This window comes from Anser brachyrhynchus, assembly GCF_964034855.1.
Source record: "Anser brachyrhynchus genome assembly, chromosome: 7".
Taxonomy (NCBI): domain Eukaryota; kingdom Metazoa; phylum Chordata; class Aves; order Anseriformes; family Anatidae; genus Anser; species Anser brachyrhynchus.
This window is the reverse complement of record NC_137701.1, coordinates 41,863,687-41,887,344: the sequence shown is the minus strand read 5'-3', so window position 1 is coordinate 41,887,344 and position 23,658 is coordinate 41,863,687. Positions and strand designations below refer to the sequence as shown.

The window sequence follows — 23,658 nt, the reverse complement described above, 5'->3', positions numbered from 1 at the left end:
TGCCAGTCCCGCTTATCACGTGCATTCACGCTGTAACAACAGTAATGTAAATACGTACCACATGTAATGTTTCTTAAAAACAATGATGATTATATGGTTTGGGTTTTTTTGGTCTGTAGAAGGGCATGAGTCATAATCATTGTTCTGACTAAAGAAAGTAGAATTGTAGATGAGTGCTGCGGAGCCCCAATACCTAAAGCTCCCTTGACAAGTAATTTTTTTATATTTTAAATTAGGCCTGCCAAGTTTGAGCTTTAGTCTTGTTTTTTATACCCCTTTGCCATTATATTTTCTCCCTCTGCTGAGTGTCTGTTTTTTAATAAAATTTTTGTTTGTTTCTGTTGCCCTCTCCAGAACATCTTGTTGAATGTTATTTTTCTTTTCTGAAGTCTTGTTAGAAGAACCGGTGTTACATAAAATAAAAAAAAATTCACATCTGGATATTAAAGCATCCTTGCATTCTAACACTAGCTCCACCACTGACTGCTTCATGGCTTTCCTCTTCATCACATTTTGGAAGATTTCAATTAAAAGGTCTGCTGGTATGTTTCAGAGATATGAAGAGTAATCTGCATTTAGAACATATAACAGTAGGCTTGTAAGAGTGTTATAAGTATGCTTAGATTATTGGCAAAAGCATTTATTCGATGCAAAACAATTGTTTTTATTTTATCAGATTCTGTACTGGTTAATGTTTTATCCCCCATAGTAAATCTCATAGTTTTCTGGAAGGTTAGAATAGAACATTACATACATTACAGCCACATTACATACATATTTGCATTTTTCAGCTTGTATCCTGATTCGACTGTACAGCTAGGACAGTTAAGGAGCTTGCAGCTATGATAAGAGAGGTGAAGCTTGTCTCACTAACTTTATGTTACCAATGTATTGCTTTCCTCGCTATCAGCCAGTATTTTCATTCCAATTTAAATAAAATTAAATTTACAGAATTATATTTGAAAAGTGAGCCTGAATCATAAACATGCCATTATATGTCTTCTTAGATAAGATCAGGGTTTTAACTACTGGAAAAAATGTGCTTAATTTTTTCTTACTTGCTAACCTTCTCTCCTGTTAATGTTCCCATCCGTCTGTTTTTGTAGAGAAAAAGTCCAGTGTGCTCTCTTCCTTTCTGAATGATGTAGGCTTATCTAAATTTGGAGAATTTCTTGACAAACTTTTGAACTCTTTATTTTAAAATACCATTAATAGAGAAGGTCAGTGAAGAGTTTTCTAGCTGTCACTTTGGATTCTATTTTGTCTCTTGGCATCTCTTTGAAAACAAATTGGCTGGCACAGAAGCAGGTGCAAATTAAAAGTTATAGTTGTCGTAAACAAAATATGTATGTTTAAAAAGAGATCTATTGCTTTTTCTTAAGTCTTTTTATATGACTTAATTTCCTAATGACAGTTTGTTAACTGAGCAGCTGTACCCTATGAATGGGCACAGACATCTGAGGAAGCACCATGAACGCGCTGAACTGGTGGTCTAGGGGACCTTGTTCATTAGGTTTGCATCATATTATCCCTAGATGTTCTAGATCTACCAAAGTGTGCCTGCAAACTGAGCACTAAAGATGGAAATCGAGAACAACATAACTATGCTGTTTGATTGTTTGATTTTGCAACTCTGTAGTTCTGAGTTCAAGGTGGATCTAAAAATGCAAGCTCTCTTTTTCTTTAATATGTACACTTAGAAAAACGGGCATCTTTTATCACACAAATTTCTGTTGACTGTATTGTCCAAAGTAACCATGGCTTATAGAGGCTACACTTCTGTGCATGCTGTTGTTTCGCAATTTGTTATCGAGTGAACAATTTCGAATTTCCCAGGTGCTATTTATGGACCACTCTTTAAGTGGAAGCCGTGGGCTTCGTGAGCTGCCACGAGCTGAAGGGAAGAGTGGCGACGGCTCGGCGGCAGCGGGGAGCGCCTCGGCGCTGAGGGCTCTCCTCGCGCCGCCCGCTGAGAGCCGGCCGTACCGCGCTGCTCCCGCCCGCCGCCTCGCCCTGGGGGCGCCCGTGTGGCCGCACCGCAGCGATCCTTCGCCGATAAGGAAGGAGACTGCAGCGTTACACGGATGCAGGCCACCGCACCGGGAAACGAAGGCGCTTGGGAAAGCGTCGCAGGCGAAGCGGCGGGGGAAAAAGCAAGAAGCGGCCGAACGCCCGCGCCGACACCGACGTTGCTTCCGTGCGGGGAGCGCGGGGGCACACGCTGGGCGGCGCAGCGGCGCGGCAGGCCCGAGGCCGGCGCGGGCTCCAGCCCGGCGACCCAGGCGGCGCGGGGTGCGCGTGCGCAGCGGCACGGCCGTGAGGCGGCGGGGCGGAGGGCGCTCCCGGGAGGGCGGTGCGAGCCCTCCCGCCGCGGGGCTGGCGGGGCGGTGCGGTGCCGTGCGGACCGCCTCCGCCGTCCCGCGACACTGCGGTGCCCAGCGGCGGCGGTGGTCGAGGCGGGGCTCTGCGGCCGGCCCGCGGCGCTCCGGGCAGCCGAGGGAGGGCCTCCCCCGAGCGCTCTCCTGAAAGCCGTCAGCAGGGCGCAAGGTGAGGCGCGGGCCTTCCCTCTGAGCGGCTCCGGCGCGGCGGCGCCGGGCAGGGGCCGTCGGTAGCGCCCGAAAGCGCCGCAGCTTTGTCTGTAAGCGACAGCGGGTGGCTCGGGAGTTACGGAGGAAATGGCGGCTGCCGGGGAAGGCGGTTCTGCAGCGCTGTGCGCGGGGACAGCGGGCCGCGCTGCGCCCTCGGCCGCTGGAAACTCCCGACTCCTGCGCCCTGTCCTTGCTGCGCGGGGGTGGTGCGGCGAGGCCCAGAGGTCTCGTAGCAGCATCGAGGCTCCTCAGCTTCTCGTAGTGGAAGGAAGTAGGCAGCTTTTCTCTGTACAGTCAAGAGATGATTTGCTGCTGCTTAGTCCCCTTAACAGCTTTAAAGAGAACGGTAATAAAACTGGGAGGATCCTGAAGTTAAAATAGCCAGTATTTGAAGACCTCACCCGTAACTACAGCAGCGTGCCGTATGCTGCCTGAAGGGGGCAGTTACTTTGCCTTTATGTGTACGTGTGTGTTTATATATAGATACGCATGTGTACGTACATACATTTATGTGTACGTGTGTTTGTATGCATATGTATGAGGAGGCATATATAGAACTAAACGTGTCTATATACGTGGGTATATATATATAAAACCCCACTTTCCTGTTTGTGGTTGCCTCTTAGATGTGAAATTGTTCAGACTGAAGCAGTCAAATGACAGTCTGACGGTTTAGATGCTAACTCCGTTTAAATGGCATTGCTGCCTTTATCCAGCATAAACAACTTTCAGGCATTGTAGGCACTTCCTTTTGGCTCTGCGCTGCCTTTTTCTCCAGAGGGCTGACCACGGTCCCCTAGCATGGGGGGGCACTGGCTGGAATGTATGTTTTAGGGGCTTTCCCTGACCTCGGGCACAACTGCTTGGCTGATGCTGAGATCTAAGCTGGTCCCAGCAGTCTTAAGTACTTGGAAAACATACATGGGGTGCCTCTTTTCTTTGGTTGTTGTAAGGAGAAGCAAACGCAATTTCAGGAGTGGTGCAGATTCTGATCTCCCTCTTAATATTCCCACTTTGACTTAAATGTGTTACTCAGTATGCAGTGTTTGTTTTACATGAAAATCAGCTCAAATCTTTCATTGGCGATGCAAGCCTGTTGTTAGTATTACCCCGATGTGTTGCCATCACTGGTGTTACTGCCTAAGCGTGAAAGGTATCAGCAGTCTGAATTCAAATAAGAGATTCAGGCCTGGAAAGGAAAATTTACCTTGGACTGGTCATCGAACCTTACTGCTCACCTATGTTAGGCCTGCAGACAGGAATTTATTTAATCTGGTTTTATTTTAATGGTTACGCAAATTTCTACTCAATAGTACTGTAATAAACAAGTGCTCTCAATGCTGTATTCTTGAAAGGAATAAATCAACTGCTAACCCTTTTGTAAGATACAACTCATTAGAACATTTCAGCAAACTTATTATTATTTGAATAATTTCCCAGAACCTCTTTGGTACTGCATCATGATTAATATATTTTTTTTGGTCACTGATGACTTGCAAACCTACTTTTGTGGAGGTATAAGTGGGAGGAGGAAGAATGGTGAATACACGTGGGTTTAGTTGCATAAAATCTTTATATAAAAGCATAAGATAATTTTTTCCATGCTTTTGGTATAGTGGAAGTATTAGTCTTGGGTCTGTACTGTACTTACCTTCTGTTATTGCAAAGGATAGTGGAGGATGTGTCTCATAATAATGAATTAACATGAATAAAGAGTGACCAGTGTCTTTCACTGTTTGCCTCTGTAGGACTGTCCTGATATTTACATTTTACTATAGAACATTCTGAATAGGCAACCCTTGATTCTGTGCTCTGTTATTTTGTTTTTGTTGTCTCTACTTGCATCTGTTTAGGTAACCTTTTAAGTTTGTTAGTACAAGGCTTACCGTTTTGCCTCTGTTACACCCAGCACAGCGGTGCCTCATCCTGGTTGTGTCCTTTGTGTGCTGTAGTATGTAGACATTAAATATTTTTTAAAAAAAAACTTTTAAAATTCAGATCATATATATATCCCAATCCCATGTAGAAAGATATATTTGTTTGTAGCAAGTGGTTTATAAGTTTTTCACTTGGTGACTGGCCTCTGCAATGCCTGCTTACTCCATTGTGACTAGTGTAGATGCAACAGCTAACAACTTTGAACAGCAAACATCTTAACGTAAATAAAAGTTCTGGAATAAGCTCTATCGCCAGTGCCCCCAGACTAAATAGTTATTATGTGAGCTCACACATTGTATTGCAAAATTGCAAATTGACTTAAATAAAAGTTCATATATGTTAATTCTAACTGATTCACAAACTCCTCATCTTGTTGCTGTGGATATTCTATGCTTTAAGTTGAAGATAAAAGCAATGCTTAAATGAGAAATTGGTCTCTGCAAAACATGTTTTTTCCTGGAGAAAGTATCTTGTTTAAGGAAGTATGTATGATTTATGAAATAGGAGAGACTAACTTTTAACTTTTTTTTCAGATTTTTTTTTTGAAAGTAGATAAAATGGCGACATTAATTCACACTTTAGCAGATCACAGTGATGATGTCAACTGCTGTGCCTTCTCACCATCGCTCTTGGCTACTTGTTCCTTGGACAAAACAGTTCGTATTTATTCTTTAAATGACTTTACTGAGCTTTCATACTCACCTTTGAAAGGTCATACATATGCTGTCCACTGCTGCTGCTTCTCCCCGTCGGGACACATTTTAGCTTCGTGTTCAACGGATGGTACTACCATGGTTTGGGACACTCGCGGTGGTCAGGTGCTGGTAGTGCTTGGGCAGCCCAGTGGCAGCCCGGTTAGAGTCTGCCGATTTTCCCCGGAGTCCACGTATCTGGTGTCAGGTGCAGCGGATGGGAGTGTAGTTCTTTGGAATGTGCAGTCATTGAAAATGTACAGGTGAGTGCCAAATACCTTTTCACAACCTTTTTCTCAATGACAGAAATACATTATAAGTGCTATTCTTTTAGTAGTATGCTGTAATGTGTACAGACTTGCAGACTTCACACCTCTGATTTACGTGACAAAGAAAAGGGAATAGGATGTTGAAGACCAAAAGATTATAAATAGGAGAAGTGCCAAGTTTTGTGTTTTTTTTTTAAGTTGAACAATGCAAACTCAAGAAGGTTGAATTAGTTGTTATTTTTCATCTAAATCCTGTTGTGTTTTGTCTTTTTAAATCCATTGATTTAACATGAAATCAGGATGCATTGCATATTGCATGCATCTGGTTTCTAAGCAGTTGATCAGCAAAATGTGGTATGTAATACACAGTTGGTCAGTGGAGCCTGACTGTGTTGTGTGCCTTAAATTGCGTTATACACAGTCTTTTTAATTTAAGTATTTAATGATGTGGCTGTTTGAAGTCTAAGAAGGTCTTAGAAGCTTGATGTTGATCCAGCAACCAAAGAGGCTGGAAGGTATTACCATAACCTATATTATTTCAGGTTGAGAAGTTAATGGCAACAGAGAGGCGTATTAGAGTTCATTGAGTTAAGTATTAGAATCAACATTTCACCTGGGTTTCCAGAACATAACTGTTTGAAACAAAGCTGATGAGCATTTGTAGTGATGTTACACAGTTAAGGGCATGAACCTTTGGGTGATCTTCATAATCCTCCTCTTTGTCGGTAAAGTCTTAAGGCCAGTTATTGTGATTTACACTTAGGCAAGACATTATTTAAGTTGTAGAGCATCAATCGCTCAGTATCTCTCTGAAATAGAAAAGAAGTTAAGAATTTAAAAGAATTTATGAGATGTTCCACTCTGGTCCTCAGGATAAGGGAGCAGCCACTTTTTTTGTTTTATGTTAAACCTCGGTCAGGCATGTTATGCTTTTGTGGCTTCTGTCTGCCTTCTACAGCAAGGATTTAGATGTCAACTGATTTTTATTTTTTTTTCCAGAATGATTGGTTGTTGTTTTCTGATATCCTGTAAATCTAGAAACATGTCTATAAACAAGAATTCTAATGGATTCTTGCCACCTCTGGAACTGGAAGAGTTTCTTTAATTTTGGAAACTAGTTTTTGATTACATATTTTTTTATCTTTAAGAAATATTGGGAATGTCATTTGTTATCATTCTAAGGGTTTATCTATTTTGAGGTATTACTAGTGAAGAACTTTTTTATACAGAATGCTTGTTACTGAGGGGGAAAAAAAATTAAAAAGTAACTTCCTTATAATTATATTCTTTTAATATGTGCAATGATGCATGTTTTAGACGTATAGCCTAAATTTCCTCCTCATTGGATGATTGATGTATAGTGACAATGTAGAAACTATATTGTTGTTTTGAGCTTAAATTATTCTGATTTGGTGTTTACATTGTAAGAGAACAACAAAGAATGTGAACATTGCTTTCCTGTTCGCCTCACTTTACTTTTACAAGTTCATTTCAAAGTGCTAACATGCCAACAGTGGGCAACTTAGTTTTAATTGTATATATTTTGGGGATGTGTGTACATATATATATATATATATATATATATATATATATTTTTCAGTTGATAAATTCCCTGAATGATTATTTGCATTTGTAATTGCAGGTACAAAAGTGCGCCTGTCCTGCTTTTTCTCTTAAAGTTGAGATCAGTTCTACTTAGAAATTATCAATGTGCTTAAAAATTACATCAAGGGTTTTAGTTACCCATCAAATGTCACTCTGTGGTCCTCTGCTTCTTTTGCAACATTTGAGTATGTTGATGCTAAATGAGAGCCTTTACCACACTATGGTGTCATTTTACTAAATATATGGATGGTAGATACAAGATAACCAGTTAGTCCTTATTAGCTGGACTGTTGTAATTGACTCTCCAAATTGTGAAGAAAATGACAAGTTAAATCATCTTTATGAAGGGTGTGAACAAACTCTAAGCAAGTTAATTTACGTATGCTGCTTAAAGTGTTTGCCATTTCCTGTTCAGTAGCAAGAATACTGATACCTGACCTGAAAGTCATAAAAGCATACACATTTGTATAATTCACTTTATTTTACTGTTAAGTTTTCAGAGCGGCATCTGTAGCTTTTTCTTTGTGAAAGAATGAAAGTTTTAAAATCTGGGCTAAGGAAACAGAATTGTATATATGAAAAGGGCAAGCAGTGTAGTGTATTTGCTAGTATGCTTAATGATCAAACTAAGGGAGTCAATAATTTTTTGGTTGTCCTAAGTCTGGTTAGAGAGAACCTCAGGCAAGTTTATGGACTTCTCTTCTGTAGCATTAAGTTTGACACCTCTGGCAGTAAATAAAATTTCTATGAGCAAAAGAGAACGTGCAGGTGTTCTACGAAATACCATGACAGAGTAAATAGGACTGAGATTTCTTGCTGTATGACTGTTGCTTATGTCTGTGACTTTTTTCCTAGGCTTAAAGATTCAGCTATGCACACTGGGTCTGATCTAGTATCTATTAAAAGGAGTGAGACACTTTCAATTGACTTGACATTACCGTCTGATAACCCAGAGGATGTTAGATTATTGACCCTGCTTCCTTCCTGATACATTTGCATATCTGCTAGGAATTTTTGTATATGATCAATTTTTACAAAGTACTTTGGCTGACTTAGTTAAAGTACAGAAATCATATTTTTAAATTTACCTTCTCTTGTCTATGAGTGATTTGAATTAACCCTATATCATAAATCACAAAGTATTCTACTCAGCTACAGCTAATCATAAATGTTAGTAGGTTTTCTGTTTTGGCTTTAAAAACAACAGAAGAATTGTGGGAGTTGTTTCCCCCCTGGTTTTACAGATGTGAGTCCATATTATGACTGCTGTATATTTATCATAGACTTTGAAACTTTATTCTGCCATAGATTTTTAACAGTGTATTTTGCCTGTCAAGTGGTAAGTCCATTATAATTGTCTTTAGTTTGAAGCTCATTTTATCACTCAAGTAAAATTATTTTACCTTGGAGTGTCATCTCATGTTTTTCCTCCTGTAGTCAAAGAGCAGGCCCTGGTTCCTGCAACTCTCCTTATTGTGCATCTCATTGCAGAGCTGGAGAGAGTTTCTCTGCCCTCCGTTACCAGGTTCTAAAATGCAGGGCTTAGAACAGTTTGGTGTATTGCATCAGATTGCATTTTAGAGATCAGTTCTTCAGAGCGTTACTTCTTCTAAACTCAAATACCATATACTCTTGCTTTTCAGATCTGGGAGTGTTAAAGATGGTTCTTTGGTGGCCTGTGCGTTTTCTCCGAATGGAAATTGCTTTGTCACTGGATCATCATGGGGTGATATAACCGTTTGGGATGATACAATGAGATGCCTTTATAATGAAAAAGCACATGATCTTGGTGTTACCTGCTGTGATATTTCTTCACAGCCAATTTCTGGTTAGTCACTTGACTCTTCAGGGGAGGAACATGGGAAAGAAAGAGTGATTCTATTTCTCTCTAGCTCTTATTTTCATTAGTGCTTGAGATAACAGATGACATTGGGAGGAGCTGATGTTTCACAATATTCTGAGTAGTCTTAAGTAAAAGTAGTTGTGAGGCTGATGACAAGGAATGTACTAGGTCAACAAAGTGATTAGCTTGCTTATGTTAGCTTTCAGTAGCTAATTATGCTGTCAGAGTTTTGAAAAATGTTTGGGCAACATCTGTAAGAGAAGCCTATCTATCAGGGCTGACAAAGGTGTTAGAAGATGCAGTGCTTGATCACCATTACCACTTTACTTGTTCTTAGCATGCACCCCCAAGGTTAAAGCAGTGCAAAGAACTGTAAAAGCAATAAGCCGAATGCATGAGCTGTGGTGTGTGAATAGATTGTTTTCCTTCACCTGACTTGGAGGAGTCTGGGGGAGAAGTGAGCCCAGGATCTCATGTGTCCCACTAAGACGCAGTACTGTTCAGGTGTCTTACAGCTGTTTTAGCTGACCTTGTTTTATCAGCTGCATTTCATTTTTTTTCTTTATGTGCTTCTCCACCATTGTGATGGGCAAGAACTTAGTTTTGTCTTTTGAGAATGAAATCTGATATTCTAGTATGTACTTGGGTATTGAGATCAAAATCATAAAGCATGGGTAGTGCAGGTCTTTCTCAGGGCTGCAGTGCATAATATGTGCATTTTTCATTCATGTCACATCTGTAGGGCTTTCTGTGGGACTGAAATAATTAAAACTTAGACCTCTTTATATATGAAAATATAGATACTAAAATTTCACTTTAAACTACTGGCTACCTCAGGGAAAGCTTTGCATTTGTGGACACAGGCTTTTAAATATACATAGTGACCCCAGCTTACTGCATGATTGTGTGGGAATCCTAAGGAGTTGCGTGCCTATGTCCCTAGCTAGTATAGTGGGAAGAAACATTTGTACAAACAAGAAGAACCTCTATTTGAAACATCCTGTAGAATTAAGTGCAGTACAGGAAAGTGTCATAATCAAGCAATCAAATATTGGCAACTTGGAAATTTTTGGAAATTCTGAAATTTACAAGTGTATGGAAAACTGTAAGGTTAATTTGTATAATTTTTATCTGGAAAAAGTTTTTAATACAGAGTTATGAGATCTCATAGTCAACTGCTTTTATTGGAGGTGGGGAAATTACACAGAGGTCTCACTGTCTGACTTAGCAAGAAGTGATGTAACTTGTCTTAACAGCCTTGTAGGTATACCTTTGTGCTTTCCATGTCGATTATGGAGACAGCGTGGTCTGTGTAAAGGTATGTAGACTTCTGTTTACAGAGTGCAGGTGAGCTGCTCTTTCAAAGGTACTGAGAGTTACAGTTACAACTGAGCAGACACTGTGTGTTTAAGTGCTAAACACAGCAATAACAAAATAGTACATAGCAGGGAGAAGGCAGGAGAAGCAGTAGGAAGAAGACAGGACAGAAACATTTAATGTTGAAATAATGTCTCCATCTTTCTTGGTGAAAACACTACCAAAAATCTTTCATTGTGGACTAAGAGTTGTATCTGAGAACAAAGGAAAACAATGAAACAGATCGTAGTGTAATTTCCAATGCTCCGTTTCCTGGTGAAATTATTCTTGAGGCTTAAAAAAGTCTGTCACTGGCCCTTCATGCTTCAGCCTATATGCACCAAGATAGAGAGAAATAGGGAAGAAAGCATAATCATTTTTAGTTTCATTTAAACCATATGTTATTGAAAAACAACATTTTTCCTTTTTTTTTTTTTTTTGTTTAATCATCAAGGAGTGAAACTTCTGGGACTACTGGCAGATTTAACACATTATACAATACAAGTAGTGCTTATCCAGCACAATAAAATGTGACTTCAGATCGAGACTCTCTTTACATGCTTAATTTGGAGCAAAATTGGAGCCAGAGTGTCTGTATGCAGAGTGTCAGTGCTGCCCTCCTCCTGAATGAGCAAACTTCAGTGAAATTGCCTAGTGATTCTGGGTTAAAAAAAAAAAAAAAAAAAAAAAAAAGCAGATCTTGCTAAAAATGTTTAGCGTACCTTAGTGGAAGACAGTGTATTCTTCTTCTACGGTATTCAAAGAGCTCTGCATGTACAGCACTGTAATACCCTATTAACAACTTGGCAACATGTAAAATGTGGCCAACTCTGTGCATTGTGACAGAATTCTCATTCTGTCCATTTTACCAAGAGATGTGCTTTTACAGTATGATAGCTAAGGCATGCTACTCATCTCAGTATGAACAAGCTCTTGCACTGTAAAATCCTAGCAAAAAGGAGGCATTTTGATGTTTGACAGATTTCAAGCCAGCCCTAAAATCTGCCACAGCTGAAGTAGCTCTGATCGTTCCTGTGAACTACAAGTATGTATAAGAGAATTTTCTGTTGATAACCAGATGAAACTCAAACTATGCTTTATGTGGTGGAAAACAGAGGTGAAATCTCAGGGGTAATTTTGTAAGATGCTTCACTGTAACTATTTTGATATTTCCAGTAACTACAAAGCTGGAAAGATGAGCACTTATTTAAGGTACCTGTATTATACTTACATTATTATGTTAGCATCTGATAGAGTTTTCTGATTTTCAGCCTTAAACCTGGTGATTCTTGTAGGAGTTTTAAGACTGCTACTGGCAGAGGTAACACCATTGAAGGAATGTTGTGGTGACTTGTGTCAGGCTGGTATGCCAGCTCACTGGAGTAGAAGAGCAGAAAGAATTTGGCTAAGAATAATAATAAAAAAATGTTAACAGACAGAAACAACACCTTTAGAATGGAACTTGATGATAATTCAGAAAGGTTCATATCCATTGAATAGAGAGGGGAAAGCTATGAAACTATTGCGACTGTTGTATTTCATCTCATCATCATACTAATGCAAGTATTTCTCAAGACTGGTTAGCTAGACTGCAGTCATGAAACACTTTATAAAAAATGAAACACTCAGCAGACAGAGGAACCAAACACACACCATCCAGAACATGTGAAATAGGAAGACAGTAATGCAGTTCTGGGCTTTATCTACTTGTTCAGGAAACAGTGTAACAGTGATATCTGTTTCTTACTTGCAAATGTTTTTAGAACCTCTGCAATTATTTTTATCAACACTTTTTAAAGCAGTACTGAGATTAAGGAGATTTACCAAATTGTGTATGAATGCTGGTGTAATTTACTGATACACTTTGATTTTTGTTGCTTCTGATTCCCATTAATATATTTGAATTTTATCAGATGGTGAACATGGATCCAGATACTTCCAGATGGCTTCTTGTGGTCAAGATAATAAGGTCAAAGTCTGGCTTATTTTGTTTGCAGACTCCTTAGGTTTGTATTGTGGCTTTTTTTTTTTTTTTTTTCATAATCAAATGTCAACTCTTTAGTGACAATTTACATCTAAGATCAAATTTATACTGCTGCCATGGATTCACAGCCAAACTAACCACACGTTGAAAGTTTTTTTTTGATTGTTTTGCTGGAAAACAGCTAATGCATGCTGTGGTTTGTGAGATTGGGCCCTATAGCTTTTTATTTAGTAATCTCTTTAGCAATAATTATAAAAGTAAAGGTTAAAAAAAAAATCGTCCAATCCTTTCAACCTTAACGTCTTGATAAATGTTTGGTTTTGGTTAGTATTTTCACCTTTGGTAACCAGTATAATTTCTGCTGTGACCATCGGGCAGGTTGGTAGTTTGAAACCTCTTAATCTGCCAGGCCAGAGAAAGGTTTCATTTCATTGTTCAGTACATCTTGGCCTTTTGAGCAAGAGCTGAAGGAATGAAAATGGTGTTGGCTCTTCTAAAACTGCAATGTAAATGTGTGACTGTTACGTAGAGACCAAGCATATGGGCAAAACCATCTCCAGTGAGAATTTCTTGTCATCTCTTCTATATAGAAGTCTGTAAGGATGAATGTTGTATGTAGGGATACACAATTATCTAAAATACTGTTAGACATGGTAAGACTACAGAGTGAAGAGGTCAGAGAGGATGAACTTAAGTTCTCTCTGTGATCCTTTATCCCCTTCTCTGTAGGCAGTATGTCACAGAGTCAGATCTTTTGAGGCAACTTTACACTCCTAAAAGTATGTTGTTTTAATGCCTTGTCAAATATGTCCGTATGTAATAATTTACTTCTTGTATTTTCAGGTGTTGAATTAAGATACAAATGTACATTGAGTGGACATTCTGCCCCAGTTCTGGCTTGTGCATTTTCTTATGATGGACAGATGTTGGTTTCAGGGTAAGCAGTATCTTGTACTTTTTGAAATTTCATGTAGGTGGCTGTCCAGTCTACACTTAAATATTGTAAAACAAAGTTCAAACATGTTGCAGATTTCAAAATATATTTCCAGTAATTATGGCATCGTTCTTTGACCTCCAGAACTAATGAGGTGTCTTTCCAATTGGTTTGCATCTTGTGGGTGATTGAGTTTGAAATCTAAGATGTTGCAAGCTCTGTTCTCTGAGTATTATAATGAAATTCATTTTTTCTGTGTTTACGTGGCTTTTCTTGTATGCGGATACTCTAACATCTATTAAAAAATATGAATTTACATTGCAACCTTACCCTGTCTTTGGGACACCATTTACGGTTTTTCTTTTCCTTCTCACTCACGTTTTTCGGGAAATTTTTAGAAACTTAAATACCTTGAAATTTTTGTCTTTGACAGATTTGATTGAAAGTAGCCATTGTTAAAAAGGTATTAATTGATCCATATTCATAGTATGGCAACATAGGCCTTTTTCCCTAAAAAGTGCATGATCAAGGTATCTGTAGACCTGTTTTTTTTGCTGCCAGCCCTGTACAGAGTAATGGTTAAGACCTAGATTAATCGTGAACCATCAGCTAGGGACTAATATGATTATTAGTCTTTGTCAGAGGGTGATAAGGGAGTTGCCAATCTCATTGCATGGTCAGTTGCTGTTGTGTTTGAAAGACCCAGGGTGGTGGAGGTGAGGGGAAGATTCCTGATGAGTTAAAAAATGAAAATGTCATGCTCACCTCTGAGGAGGACAAGGCAGAGGACCCAGAGAGCTACAAGCCAGTCAGCCTACTTCCAGTCTCTGGGGAGGTTGTGGAGCAAATCCTGGCAGTGGCTTGGAAGCTGCTTCCAGGTGCAAATGCTTGGGAAAAGCAGCAGGAGCTGATCGAGGGCAAACTGATCCTGACTGACCTGACCACTTTCTGCGATGAGGCGACTGGCTGCATGGCCAAGGAGAGAACAGCTGTGCTGTACGCCTTGGCTTTATCAAGCCCTTCGACGTGGTCTCCCATCGAAGTCTTACACCCAGACTGGGGACGTGTAGGTCAGGTAAGTGGATGGTAGGATGAGCGGAAAAGTTACTGGACTGTCAGGCTGAAACAGTTGTGATGGTGAGCAGTGCAAAGTGAAACTGGCAGCTGGTTGCTAGTGGTTTTCCTCAGGGATCAAGCTGTTGAAAGAAGGAATTTTAAATAAGGTAGATATCATCATTTATGGTTTTATGAGTATTAATGACCGCATACTTTTATTCTGCGCTCTATGAAGAAAAGTGCTTGATCACTTCTAAACTGTCCCACTGGCAACTTAATCTAACAAATCAAAGGATTCTTCTGTAAATTTTAATCATCTTTATTTTAGGAAGATATTTTAAACTGAAACGGGGAAGCTGATGTCTTGTGAAGGAAAAAGAAAGGACCACAACAGCAAATAAACGGAAAACTGTGCAAAACACAGAAGACAATAGCTTGAATATGGGGTCTTTTTCAGTATTTGAAGGTCTTCCTGAATGCTTATGGCCTTAAGTTATTTTATTTTCCATTAGATATGTGGATTACTGCTTTAGATTACATTGTCATAACTGAAATATCTATCCCATTCAGCCTTTAAGTGAATACTGCTGTCGTGGTAAATAACTATGCAATTTGTATTTCATTAAATATTTTATGATTGATTGCATTGCATAACTATATTTTATGGATCACACTGCAGTACTTCCTCTAGTTTGATTTGGAAATGAAAAGGTTTCAAATTTAAATAGAAGTGCTGAGAGTAGGTAATGGGTAGCCAGATTCTGTGCGTGATGCAGAGAAATGTCTGCATTACAGATACTTCTTGCAAAGGCCTATTTGTACCTTACATACCAACATAATTTTGTTTGTAGAGCCAGTATTGTTGGCCAGTTCACATAAACCTTGTACAAGCCCTCTGCAGCAGAAATTCTTATGGAAGTGTGAAGTTTTGTGGTTTATGTATTAATTTTTATATCATGCTGTAGGTGTAGCTAACCAATGTCATTGTCTTAAGCTGGACATGGGTGGAAAGGGTTTAAGTAGCTTAGCTTTCCATAAATTTCTGTTATGAGCTCTGTTAAGAGCTCTGTTCACTGTTCTTATTTTACTTGTGGAAGAGTTTTTTTTGTTTTTTTCCCTTCTTTTCTTTTCTTTGTTTTTTCCCTTCTTAATTAGGCAGTTTGTTTCTTTATGGCTCCATGCACCACTGTAATGTCGATGTGTTTTTTTTTTTTTAAAAGGTCTGTGGACAAGTGTGTCATAATATATGAAACTGTAAGTATAGCATAGTGCAAGATCATTCTTTGTTGTGTCGTCTTGAAATATCAGTACTGTTTCTCCAATGTCTTACTAAGATAAAGAATGTTAAAGAATAGGAATTATATAAACCCAAAGTATTTACTGTGTTGTGTTGTTTTTTTTGTTTGTTTTTGAGAAAAGTAAGTTTGAGGATCTTGAATCGATCAATCTCTCTCATTCTTTATTTATATCTCTTTGAGGGTTTTATTATTTTATTTCTCTACAGTGCTCTACAAGACAATATTGTTCAGTGGACTCCATGCTTATTTGTTCTTCATGTTGAGGTAGACGGGGGTTTGTTAATCTCAAATTTCATCCAAAGCAAGAATGACAGTACCTTTTGACCTAAAATCAGGAATAGTGATCACTGAAATCCTTTAATTAATTATATATAAAGCACACATCAAACAGAAGCATGATAAAGAATTCAAGAAAAAATACATTAAATACTAATGTCCTTTCTTAAAAATATACTCTTCAGGTATTTTGTGTAATGCTGTTATTACATCCTTTGAAGTTCACCTGTAAGTGGTATTTACATATAGTACTTTACTAAAAGTACTTTAGTAAAGTACTAGTTTAGTTTACTTTAGAACAAACTTTAAGCTTCTTCAGCTTGCTCTGCATTTTCTGTTGTATTGATATAATTTTTCAATTAGGGTTTTTGAAGGGTGGCCTTTTTCCAGTGAATTGAACAGGGGAGTAGGAACAGGAAAGTCAGGTTACATATCTGACTTTGCTGCCAATCAGCTTTGGCAAGGTTGTATAACTTCTCTGAAGGTAACTTCTGTCATATTACAAGAATAATATTTCTTTTTGGAGTATTTGAAAGTATTTATACAAATGAGTGATTTTTTTTTTTAATCTTCAAGATTTAAAATCACAGATATTCTTTTTTTTTGCAGAATACTGGCAATATACTTCATACTTTGTCTCAGCATACCAGGTATGAATTCAGTATGATTATTCTGTTTTACTATTAATAAATAAAAGAAATTAAATCATTTTCATGTTAATTTTCACACATTTGTTTTTTATTTGTAGATATGTTACAACTTGTGTTTTTGCACCATGTACTGCCTTACTTGCCACAGGTTCAATGGATAAAACCGTGAACATATGGCAATTTGACAGTAAGCAACCCTGTGCAGGTTAGTGTTTGGAGTATCTTTAATATGTTCTTTAAACTTAAAGCAAAGTATTGGTGAACATCTCCTGAAGATGCAAAGATCCCACTTTTACTTACATGCAGTTAGTGTGTAACCTAAGAACTACATGGCACAATATTTATTTTTTCTCTGAATTGATCTTATTAATATACACGGTATATTCTCTCTCTTTCTCTCTCATATGTTGGAAGTATATTATCTTCATTCATCTTTTCTGATACTCTCCATTTCTTACTCTCTTAAATGACAGTATTTAAGACATGGGTGTTATTCACAGAGACTGAAAGACTTCTTGGGCAAGTATAATTGACAGTAAGTTAAAGAGAAAATATGCTAATTGCAAGCATACTTGTCAACAAGTACAGCTTGCCAGTTGTTACAGATGAAAATACACGATAACTAACTAATGTTACAAAATAGATGAGCACCTGAAGTATGTGGGGCAAAGATCCATAGATACCACATAGATACACAAAAGTCTGGAGTTTGGTCTGCTTTTATAAGGAGGTATGAGATTTAATTTCTGTGATTGCTGATGCTTTTCAATATTTTTAGTTCAACTTCGACAGAAATGTAAGCACATGTGAGTTCACAATCCTCTAAACTTTGAAAGTCAAGATGGAAGATAAACCCAAGTGATTGTCCCCCATTGAAAGAATGTCTATTGAGCATCTCTTTTATCAAATGCTGGAGAATGTATAGTAGTGAGAGCACTTGAAAAATGTTCATTACTGCCATAGTTCCTAGCACTGTTTTTTTAATTGTTGTTTTGTTTACCATCTTTTATCTTTCCTTTACAAAGGAAATACTGTAGAAAATGAATCTGAGGTGGCTGTTCAGAACTGGTCAGAGGATGATGTTTCAGCCTGGCTTTGTGCACAGGGCTTAACAGACCTTGTTGGGCTTTTCAAACGGAATAACATTGATGGCAAAGAACTCCTGCATCTTACAAAGGAAAGTCTGACTAATGAATTAAAAATTGGTAAGAATGTGGAAATTCAAGTAATTTGTAATCTTGTGAGTATGTATGAAATTATGGAGTGAAAGTGAGTTATGTGTTCCATGCATGGATATGTTTTCCCTGAAATGCGTTTTTTTTTTATTACCGTAGCTAATCAAAAACAAAAAACAAACCTAATGTCACATTATTCAAAGTACTCTTTCTTTGTGTTTGCTTATTCCTAGAGAAAAAAAAAAACACATCCACCAACAATGCCATGTTAAGTGGTCTTACCTGCTTTTGTTTCTAATTTTTAGACTCTGTATCAAGCTGTGGGAAAGTAATTCCAGGTTTTGTACACACTTAATGATTCTGACTTTGGTAAATAGGGTTCTCCATGGTTTTTACGGTCAGTCGGTAAAAGTGCTATGTTTATAATACTATGTGGTCAACTACCTTGAATTTAACAGTGAAATTCTTCAGAGTACAGTTAGCATAATAGAAAAATACATGGTATGTTTAGTTTTTACTTACTATGGAGATAAAGCATTAGATGTTCACATTTAGTAAGGATTGAGCAAAGCTTTCCAAGCTCAGACACTTTGTAATTCATCAGGCATCCTTTTATTTAATATGTTGTGCTGTCACTATTCCAAAACTGTAGTTAAATCTTAGAAGGAATCACAGGGAAATGCCATATTCTGAAATAAGAAACTTCGGTATGGTGAACTACACAGGAACTTTCAAAATGTAAGTTCTCTATTCACTGTAGCTAGATTTAGGTGTAAATTAGATGTTGGCGTGTTTGCCAAAGTGAAATCAAGTATAACAAAAGGCTGAATGAGACAAGAAACATTTTTAAAAATACATTTTTATTTTTACAAGTTAGCATTCTTCCTCGTAGGCAGACTGCTCCCCTCCTTTATTAATTGTTTTGTGTGTGCATGTGCGTGGTGTTGTTATGTATCTGATCATAGTATTTCTGTGCATCAACTAGCCTTGTAAATTAGAGAAATCAATAGAGATTCTGGGAATCTGTCATGAATTGCCACCCATGAAAGACATGTAGCTCTTCGTTTCTGTATACATTTTCCTTAACATCGAAGTAGCTTAAAATTCTGTTGCACCAATCACCAGCTGAGGCTAATCAGATAATGCTGATTAGAGACACTGATGTATCTTTATTCTATCTGCTCATTCACAAATGAGTGCCTTTGAACTAATCAGTCTGAAAGAAAACAAGGCAGCACAGCACAACTGTAATTGTGCTTTTAGTTGTATTTTTAGATTAGAGAAAGATGGAAAAAGCTGCAATGTAATTAAAAAAAAATCTTAACAAACACAAGCTCAGGCATTCTTCAGTTGTCCCTTTGTAAGACATAGGACAACAATACTGTACAGCAGGTTTAGGGTATTGTAATGGAGAGATGTAAATGACTTTTTATGACAAAGGCTAAAGAAAATCCTATTGATTATAGTTGTTCTGAAATTGTATGTCTTTACATTTAGCTTGACTGCAAGAGCACACCAGTCTTGTGAACTCAAGAAAAAAGCAATCAGTTCCTGTAATGTTAATTGTATTCAGTTTTTTAATCTGTAATTATTTTTTTAATCCCTGCAAACACAGTCACTTTACCAATAGTGTTGCTTTGCAGCACATCAGGCATTTAGAGAGATGACTGTCATTTGTGGCTTCTAATTCATTCTTTACACTGTGCTGGCTACTTTTATTTTGGATCTTTCCATTATGTGACTTGTGTTAAATTTAAAACAATATTTATATCAGTTTAAATGTTTTAAGCTTTTAAAGCTGTGTTGATACTCTAAAAGATTTTTTCTAAAGTAAAAGTTATTTTAAGATTATTTTTTTTTTTACGAATCTTTTTCAGGGCTCTTCTGGCAAGGTGTTTTGTTGGTGATGTTTTTTTTATCTGGTACCTTTGGAAAGTACACGCTCATTCTGGCATGGTACAGTAGGCGAAGACAGCTAAGTAGTGAATGGGTGATACTTGTCATGCAGCAGAAATAAGCTTAGCTAGGAGACTGACAGAATATCTGGGAACAAAGGGGTTGTCAGAAGGGTAATTTTGCAGACACAAACTGTTTATGAAAATAAAGAACGGAACACCTACAGATGCTATTTGGTTTTATTCTTGGTGCTGCATGCTTTCATTTCATAAATCGGCACTCATGGCTATCACTTATAATAAAGGTGAATATGTGATCCTACTATGCATCAGCGAAGATACTGTTCTGCCAGGTAACTGTGGCTTTGCAGCAGTGTTGCATTCGCATTTGTTCTACCATTTGTTTTCATTGCTCCACAGAATTGTTGCAGGCGAGCAGCAGGCTGCTGTTAAGCTGGCTGTAGGGTGTCTGGGTGTCTGCGGACTTTCCCATATGGGGGGGTGGGGAGGAGCTGCATCTCTTGTGGCACAACAGCCACCAAGTGCAAGACCTGACCTCTTTGCCTGACATTGCAGTGTGTTCACTTCATGTACATACAACTTTTCAGAGTCTCTAGGCCTGCGCAGTAAAATCCTTCAGAAAACTGAAGAACTGAGGATGAAAATGGTCTCTGCTTCTGTTGCTATCCCTGATGAGTTCTTATGTCCTATAACTCGGGAGCTTATGAAGGAACCTGTCATTGCAGCAGGTATGTCTTTGACGAATATTGAACAAAATGAATACGGATGTGGGAACACAAAAAAATAGGCCTGTCTGATCAGTTGTAGAAAGATAAATTGGTCTAAGTACCTATTACAACAAAAATAGGACTATGGTAAATGATAAAATTGCATCACTAATACAGAGGAAAAAATTTGTTGTGCAGTTCCCGTAGTATCAACTTTACTGATGAAGCAGTATACATTTTTTTTTATGGTCCTTTCTTTTTGTGCCTCTGCAAGTTTATAGTTAAAAGCCGAATTACAGAGTCATCTTGGTAAATGCACAATGGAATTGTGCATGGGGGGGGGGGGGGACAACAACAAAAAATTGGCTCATTACTAACTTAGCACACCATGTATATAGCACTTAGAAGTTTGTACAGAAGGAGGTTCGTTTAGGTGCGACAAGATTCTGGAGTGAGAGTTGCAAGAAGCAGCATATGTTACATAGTTATGAAAAGCTAATGTTTTGTAGTTCTAATCTTGGGGTGGAGGAGAGGAGTATCATCAAAAGACCATTATATTTTTGATGATCTGTAAACAGTAACTTCATAGCTTTGAGATACCAGGCCAGACTTGTCAGCGTCTAATCATTCAGTACCTGAAAATGTTTGCTGATTACTAGAGTGAGAAGCATTGCACTTACTAGGGCTTGAGCCTCAAAGCAGTAGCAGTAGGAGGATAGTCTTCTGTCATTTTGAAATAAGGCTGTATCGTTTTAGAGTAGGATAGTTTAGCTGAAAAAACACCGCCAGTGACTATTCACAGGCTTATTACAAAATCAAATAGGCATTTTTAAGAGAAGTCACTGACCTTTCAAAATAAAATGTTCACAGTGTACGTAATCCATTATAATACGTTACTAATAAATATTGCCTTGCTACCATTCAGTATTTGTGTATTACACTGCTGTCCTGAAAAGTGGTATTCCTGTGCATTTTAGAACACAGGACAGGCATATACTGAGGGTTCCTCACACTGCTCTGTTATAGAAGTTAAAAAAATGAGGAATTCCAGAAGCGTTCCACTTTGCAGCAGGAAAAATGACACTTTGTGGCAAGATGACAGGTGAAGGAAAGTATAGGATTTGGTGTTAGGAATGTCCGTATTCACTAGCTGCTTCATGGTCCTACATTATCAAACTGAAGTTTTACTAGTATAAACACAGCTGACTTTAGAGATGTGGGCACATTTGCAGGTTCAAATTAATTTAGAGGAATTTAGCCATTTCTGAGATTAGAAAGTAAGTGCAGTGAGTTAGGAGTTTTATTTAGTTCAGTAAGCTAAGAGTTAAGTAAAACTTCTTTTATGCTTCTGCTCGATGTAAAATTTAAAGAAAAATAAAAGGCAGTATTCCAACCTACATCGTGCTTTACCAAATTGACCAGCCTAAGTAAGATTTTTCCGTAGTAAGTGGCTCATATTTGGTAAAAAGGAAGGAAAGACTATGGTGTAGCCTAGTGTTAGGGAGTAAGCTCCCCGCTCCGTAAGGGAGTACACGTGTAGCTGTAAATTAGGCTTGTTTAGGTACTGACAGGAAGAGCTGAAGGCCTGAAGCCAGACAGGTGCCCAGGGCTAAGTGGGGACCCAGCTCAGGGCTGTAGGGCTTGGGTCTGGCTGAGGGCTAATGATTGGCGTTCACTGCTGAGCATTGCACAGCAGCAGCAGTCCTTGGTTGGGTTAGTTATTAGATATTACTGAGCTTTTATTTAACATTACCTATCACTTAAGCTGAAAATAAATTCTAATACTTTCAGAATGTATTTTGGTGCTATGCAGAAGCATAGACAGAAACTGATTTCAATTTCAGACTGAACTGTTTCTATTCACTCTCAGCTTTCTCTTTTTTTCTAGAAAGGATTCCTTAAATGAAAAGCATTTGTAAAGAAGTTACCCAAGAGCTTTAGAGCCAGCTAATTGGAAGTATTTAAATTGTGATTAAATCTAACAGTTTTATTATCCAAAGGAGCGCAGTAATTTTAATACCATTGTGCCATTTATGCAATTTGGTAAAGCACAGCTTATTTATTTATTTTTAATTATTAAGTAATGTCACTGTTTCAATGCTTTTTATACATGAAAGGCTACAGGCACAGGGGACTTGGCTAAGAGCTCTGATGATTCCTTTTGACAGCCTTGTGATTAATTTTGTAAAACACTTCTAAAGCATATTTTAAGGTGTAATTAGTGATGGGAATAATTCAGCTGAGACGTCTTGGTTTCTTCAGTTATCAAAACCTCACAGGTATATATAACTTATCACTACAAAATAATGCTTATTATTCTAGAATTACTTACAGAATCATGTAGTTTTAAGCTAGGATTTTAAAAGTTGATTTAATAGGTAATATTTAAAGCTGACTGCCTATAGTAAAATAAGTAAATAAATATCAACTCTGGAGACCTAGTACAAATACCTGTTGCTGGCATGCCTCTGCTGATAGTAGATGTGAGGCAAAGCTCCATGTGAACTGAAATTTGAAAGTAGCAAAACATAAGCGTACAGGTAGAGCTAACTAAAAGAGAGCTATCTATATTTCATGTGTCCTGGGTCATCCCCACCCTATACTTCCTGTAAGTAACTCGGTACGGCTGTATAAAAAGTGTTACTTTAATAAACTTAACCATATGATTGTTCTACACCTCAATTTTCCTGTTTGGACATACTGGTTCACTTCCATCACTTACTTAAATATGTAAAATATGTATGGTGTAACACAGCACCCAAGCACCTGTAATATAAACTTTTGATGATGGATTCTTTGCAGATGGCTATTCCTATGAAAAGGAGGCAATGGAAAATTGGATCAGTAATAAAAGACGATCTAGTCCCATGACAAATCTTCCTCTTCACTCTCTTATGCTTACACCAAATAGGACACTGAAAATGGCTATCAGTCGCTGGCTAGAGACTCAGCAAAAATATGGTGAAACCACTTAAGTTTTGAAGTTGTTTATTAAAATGAAATGAAATTGTATGTAGCTAACAAATAATTGCATCAGAAACAATGGGAAATAAAGTTTAATTCTGTTTTACTCTAGCTGTCATTTCAATCTTTATGCTAAGAAAAGAGTGTCTTTATTGGTGGAAGCTGCTAAAAAATTACTGATTTTTTTTTAAGTTACTGATAATTTTACTTTGTAATATTTCTGTTTAAGAAATCAAACATTCAGATTCACAGTTTTTCAAATAAAGTTTTCTTAAAATTTTCACTACATTTATGAGGTTTTGAGTCTTCATTTTGCAAAGTTAGTCTCTTCCAAAAGTTAAGAAATACCAAAGTATGTAATTTGTATTTCTTTTTCTAATAAAAAAGAAGTGTCATCTCTGTTCCCT

At 37.8% G+C, this 23,658-nt stretch overlaps 1 protein-coding gene across 7 annotated transcripts; it reads left to right on the top strand.

Annotated features, from left to right (window-relative positions):
* Positions 1-621: 621 nt before the first annotated feature.
* Positions 622-23,537, top strand: WDSUB1 (WD repeat, sterile alpha motif and U-box domain containing 1). 7 transcript variants are annotated; one of them, XM_080600110.1, is made up of 11 exons: positions 2,316-2,547; positions 5,060-5,481; positions 8,736-8,920; positions 12,205-12,297; positions 13,119-13,212; positions 15,770-15,827; positions 16,449-16,489; positions 16,588-16,694; positions 17,515-17,694; positions 20,168-20,308; positions 23,090-23,537. In XM_080600110.1, the coding sequence occupies exons 2-11, from the start codon at positions 5,084-5,086 to the stop codon at positions 23,260-23,262; spliced, it is 1,470 nt and encodes a 489-aa protein (XP_080456236.1). In that variant the 5' UTR covers positions 2,316-2,547; positions 5,060-5,083; the 3' UTR covers positions 23,263-23,537. The 7 variants fall into 7 exon arrangements, with proteins under 7 accessions (XP_080456239.1, XP_080456236.1, XP_080456238.1 ...); XM_080600112.1 differs by lacking the exon at positions 15,770-15,827 and adding an exon at positions 15,486-15,519; XM_080600114.1 differs by lacking the exon at positions 23,090-23,537 and adding an exon at positions 22,176-23,083.
* The last annotated feature ends 121 nt before the right edge of the window (positions 23,538-23,658 follow it).

Excerpts from the sequence above, each read along its gene's own strand:
- WDSUB1 (XM_080600110.1), top strand. The coding sequence starts at position 5,084 with ATGGCGACATTAATTCACACTTTAGCAGATCACAGTGATGATGTCAAC. Across the intron at positions 17,695-20,167 it reads GACTAATGAATTAAAAATTG|AGTCTCTAGGCCTGCGCAGT; the intron begins GTAAGAATGTGG and ends ACAACTTTTCAG. Across the intron at positions 20,309-23,089 it reads GGAACCTGTCATTGCAGCAG|ATGGCTATTCCTATGAAAAG; the intron begins GTATGTCTTTGA and ends GATTCTTTGCAG.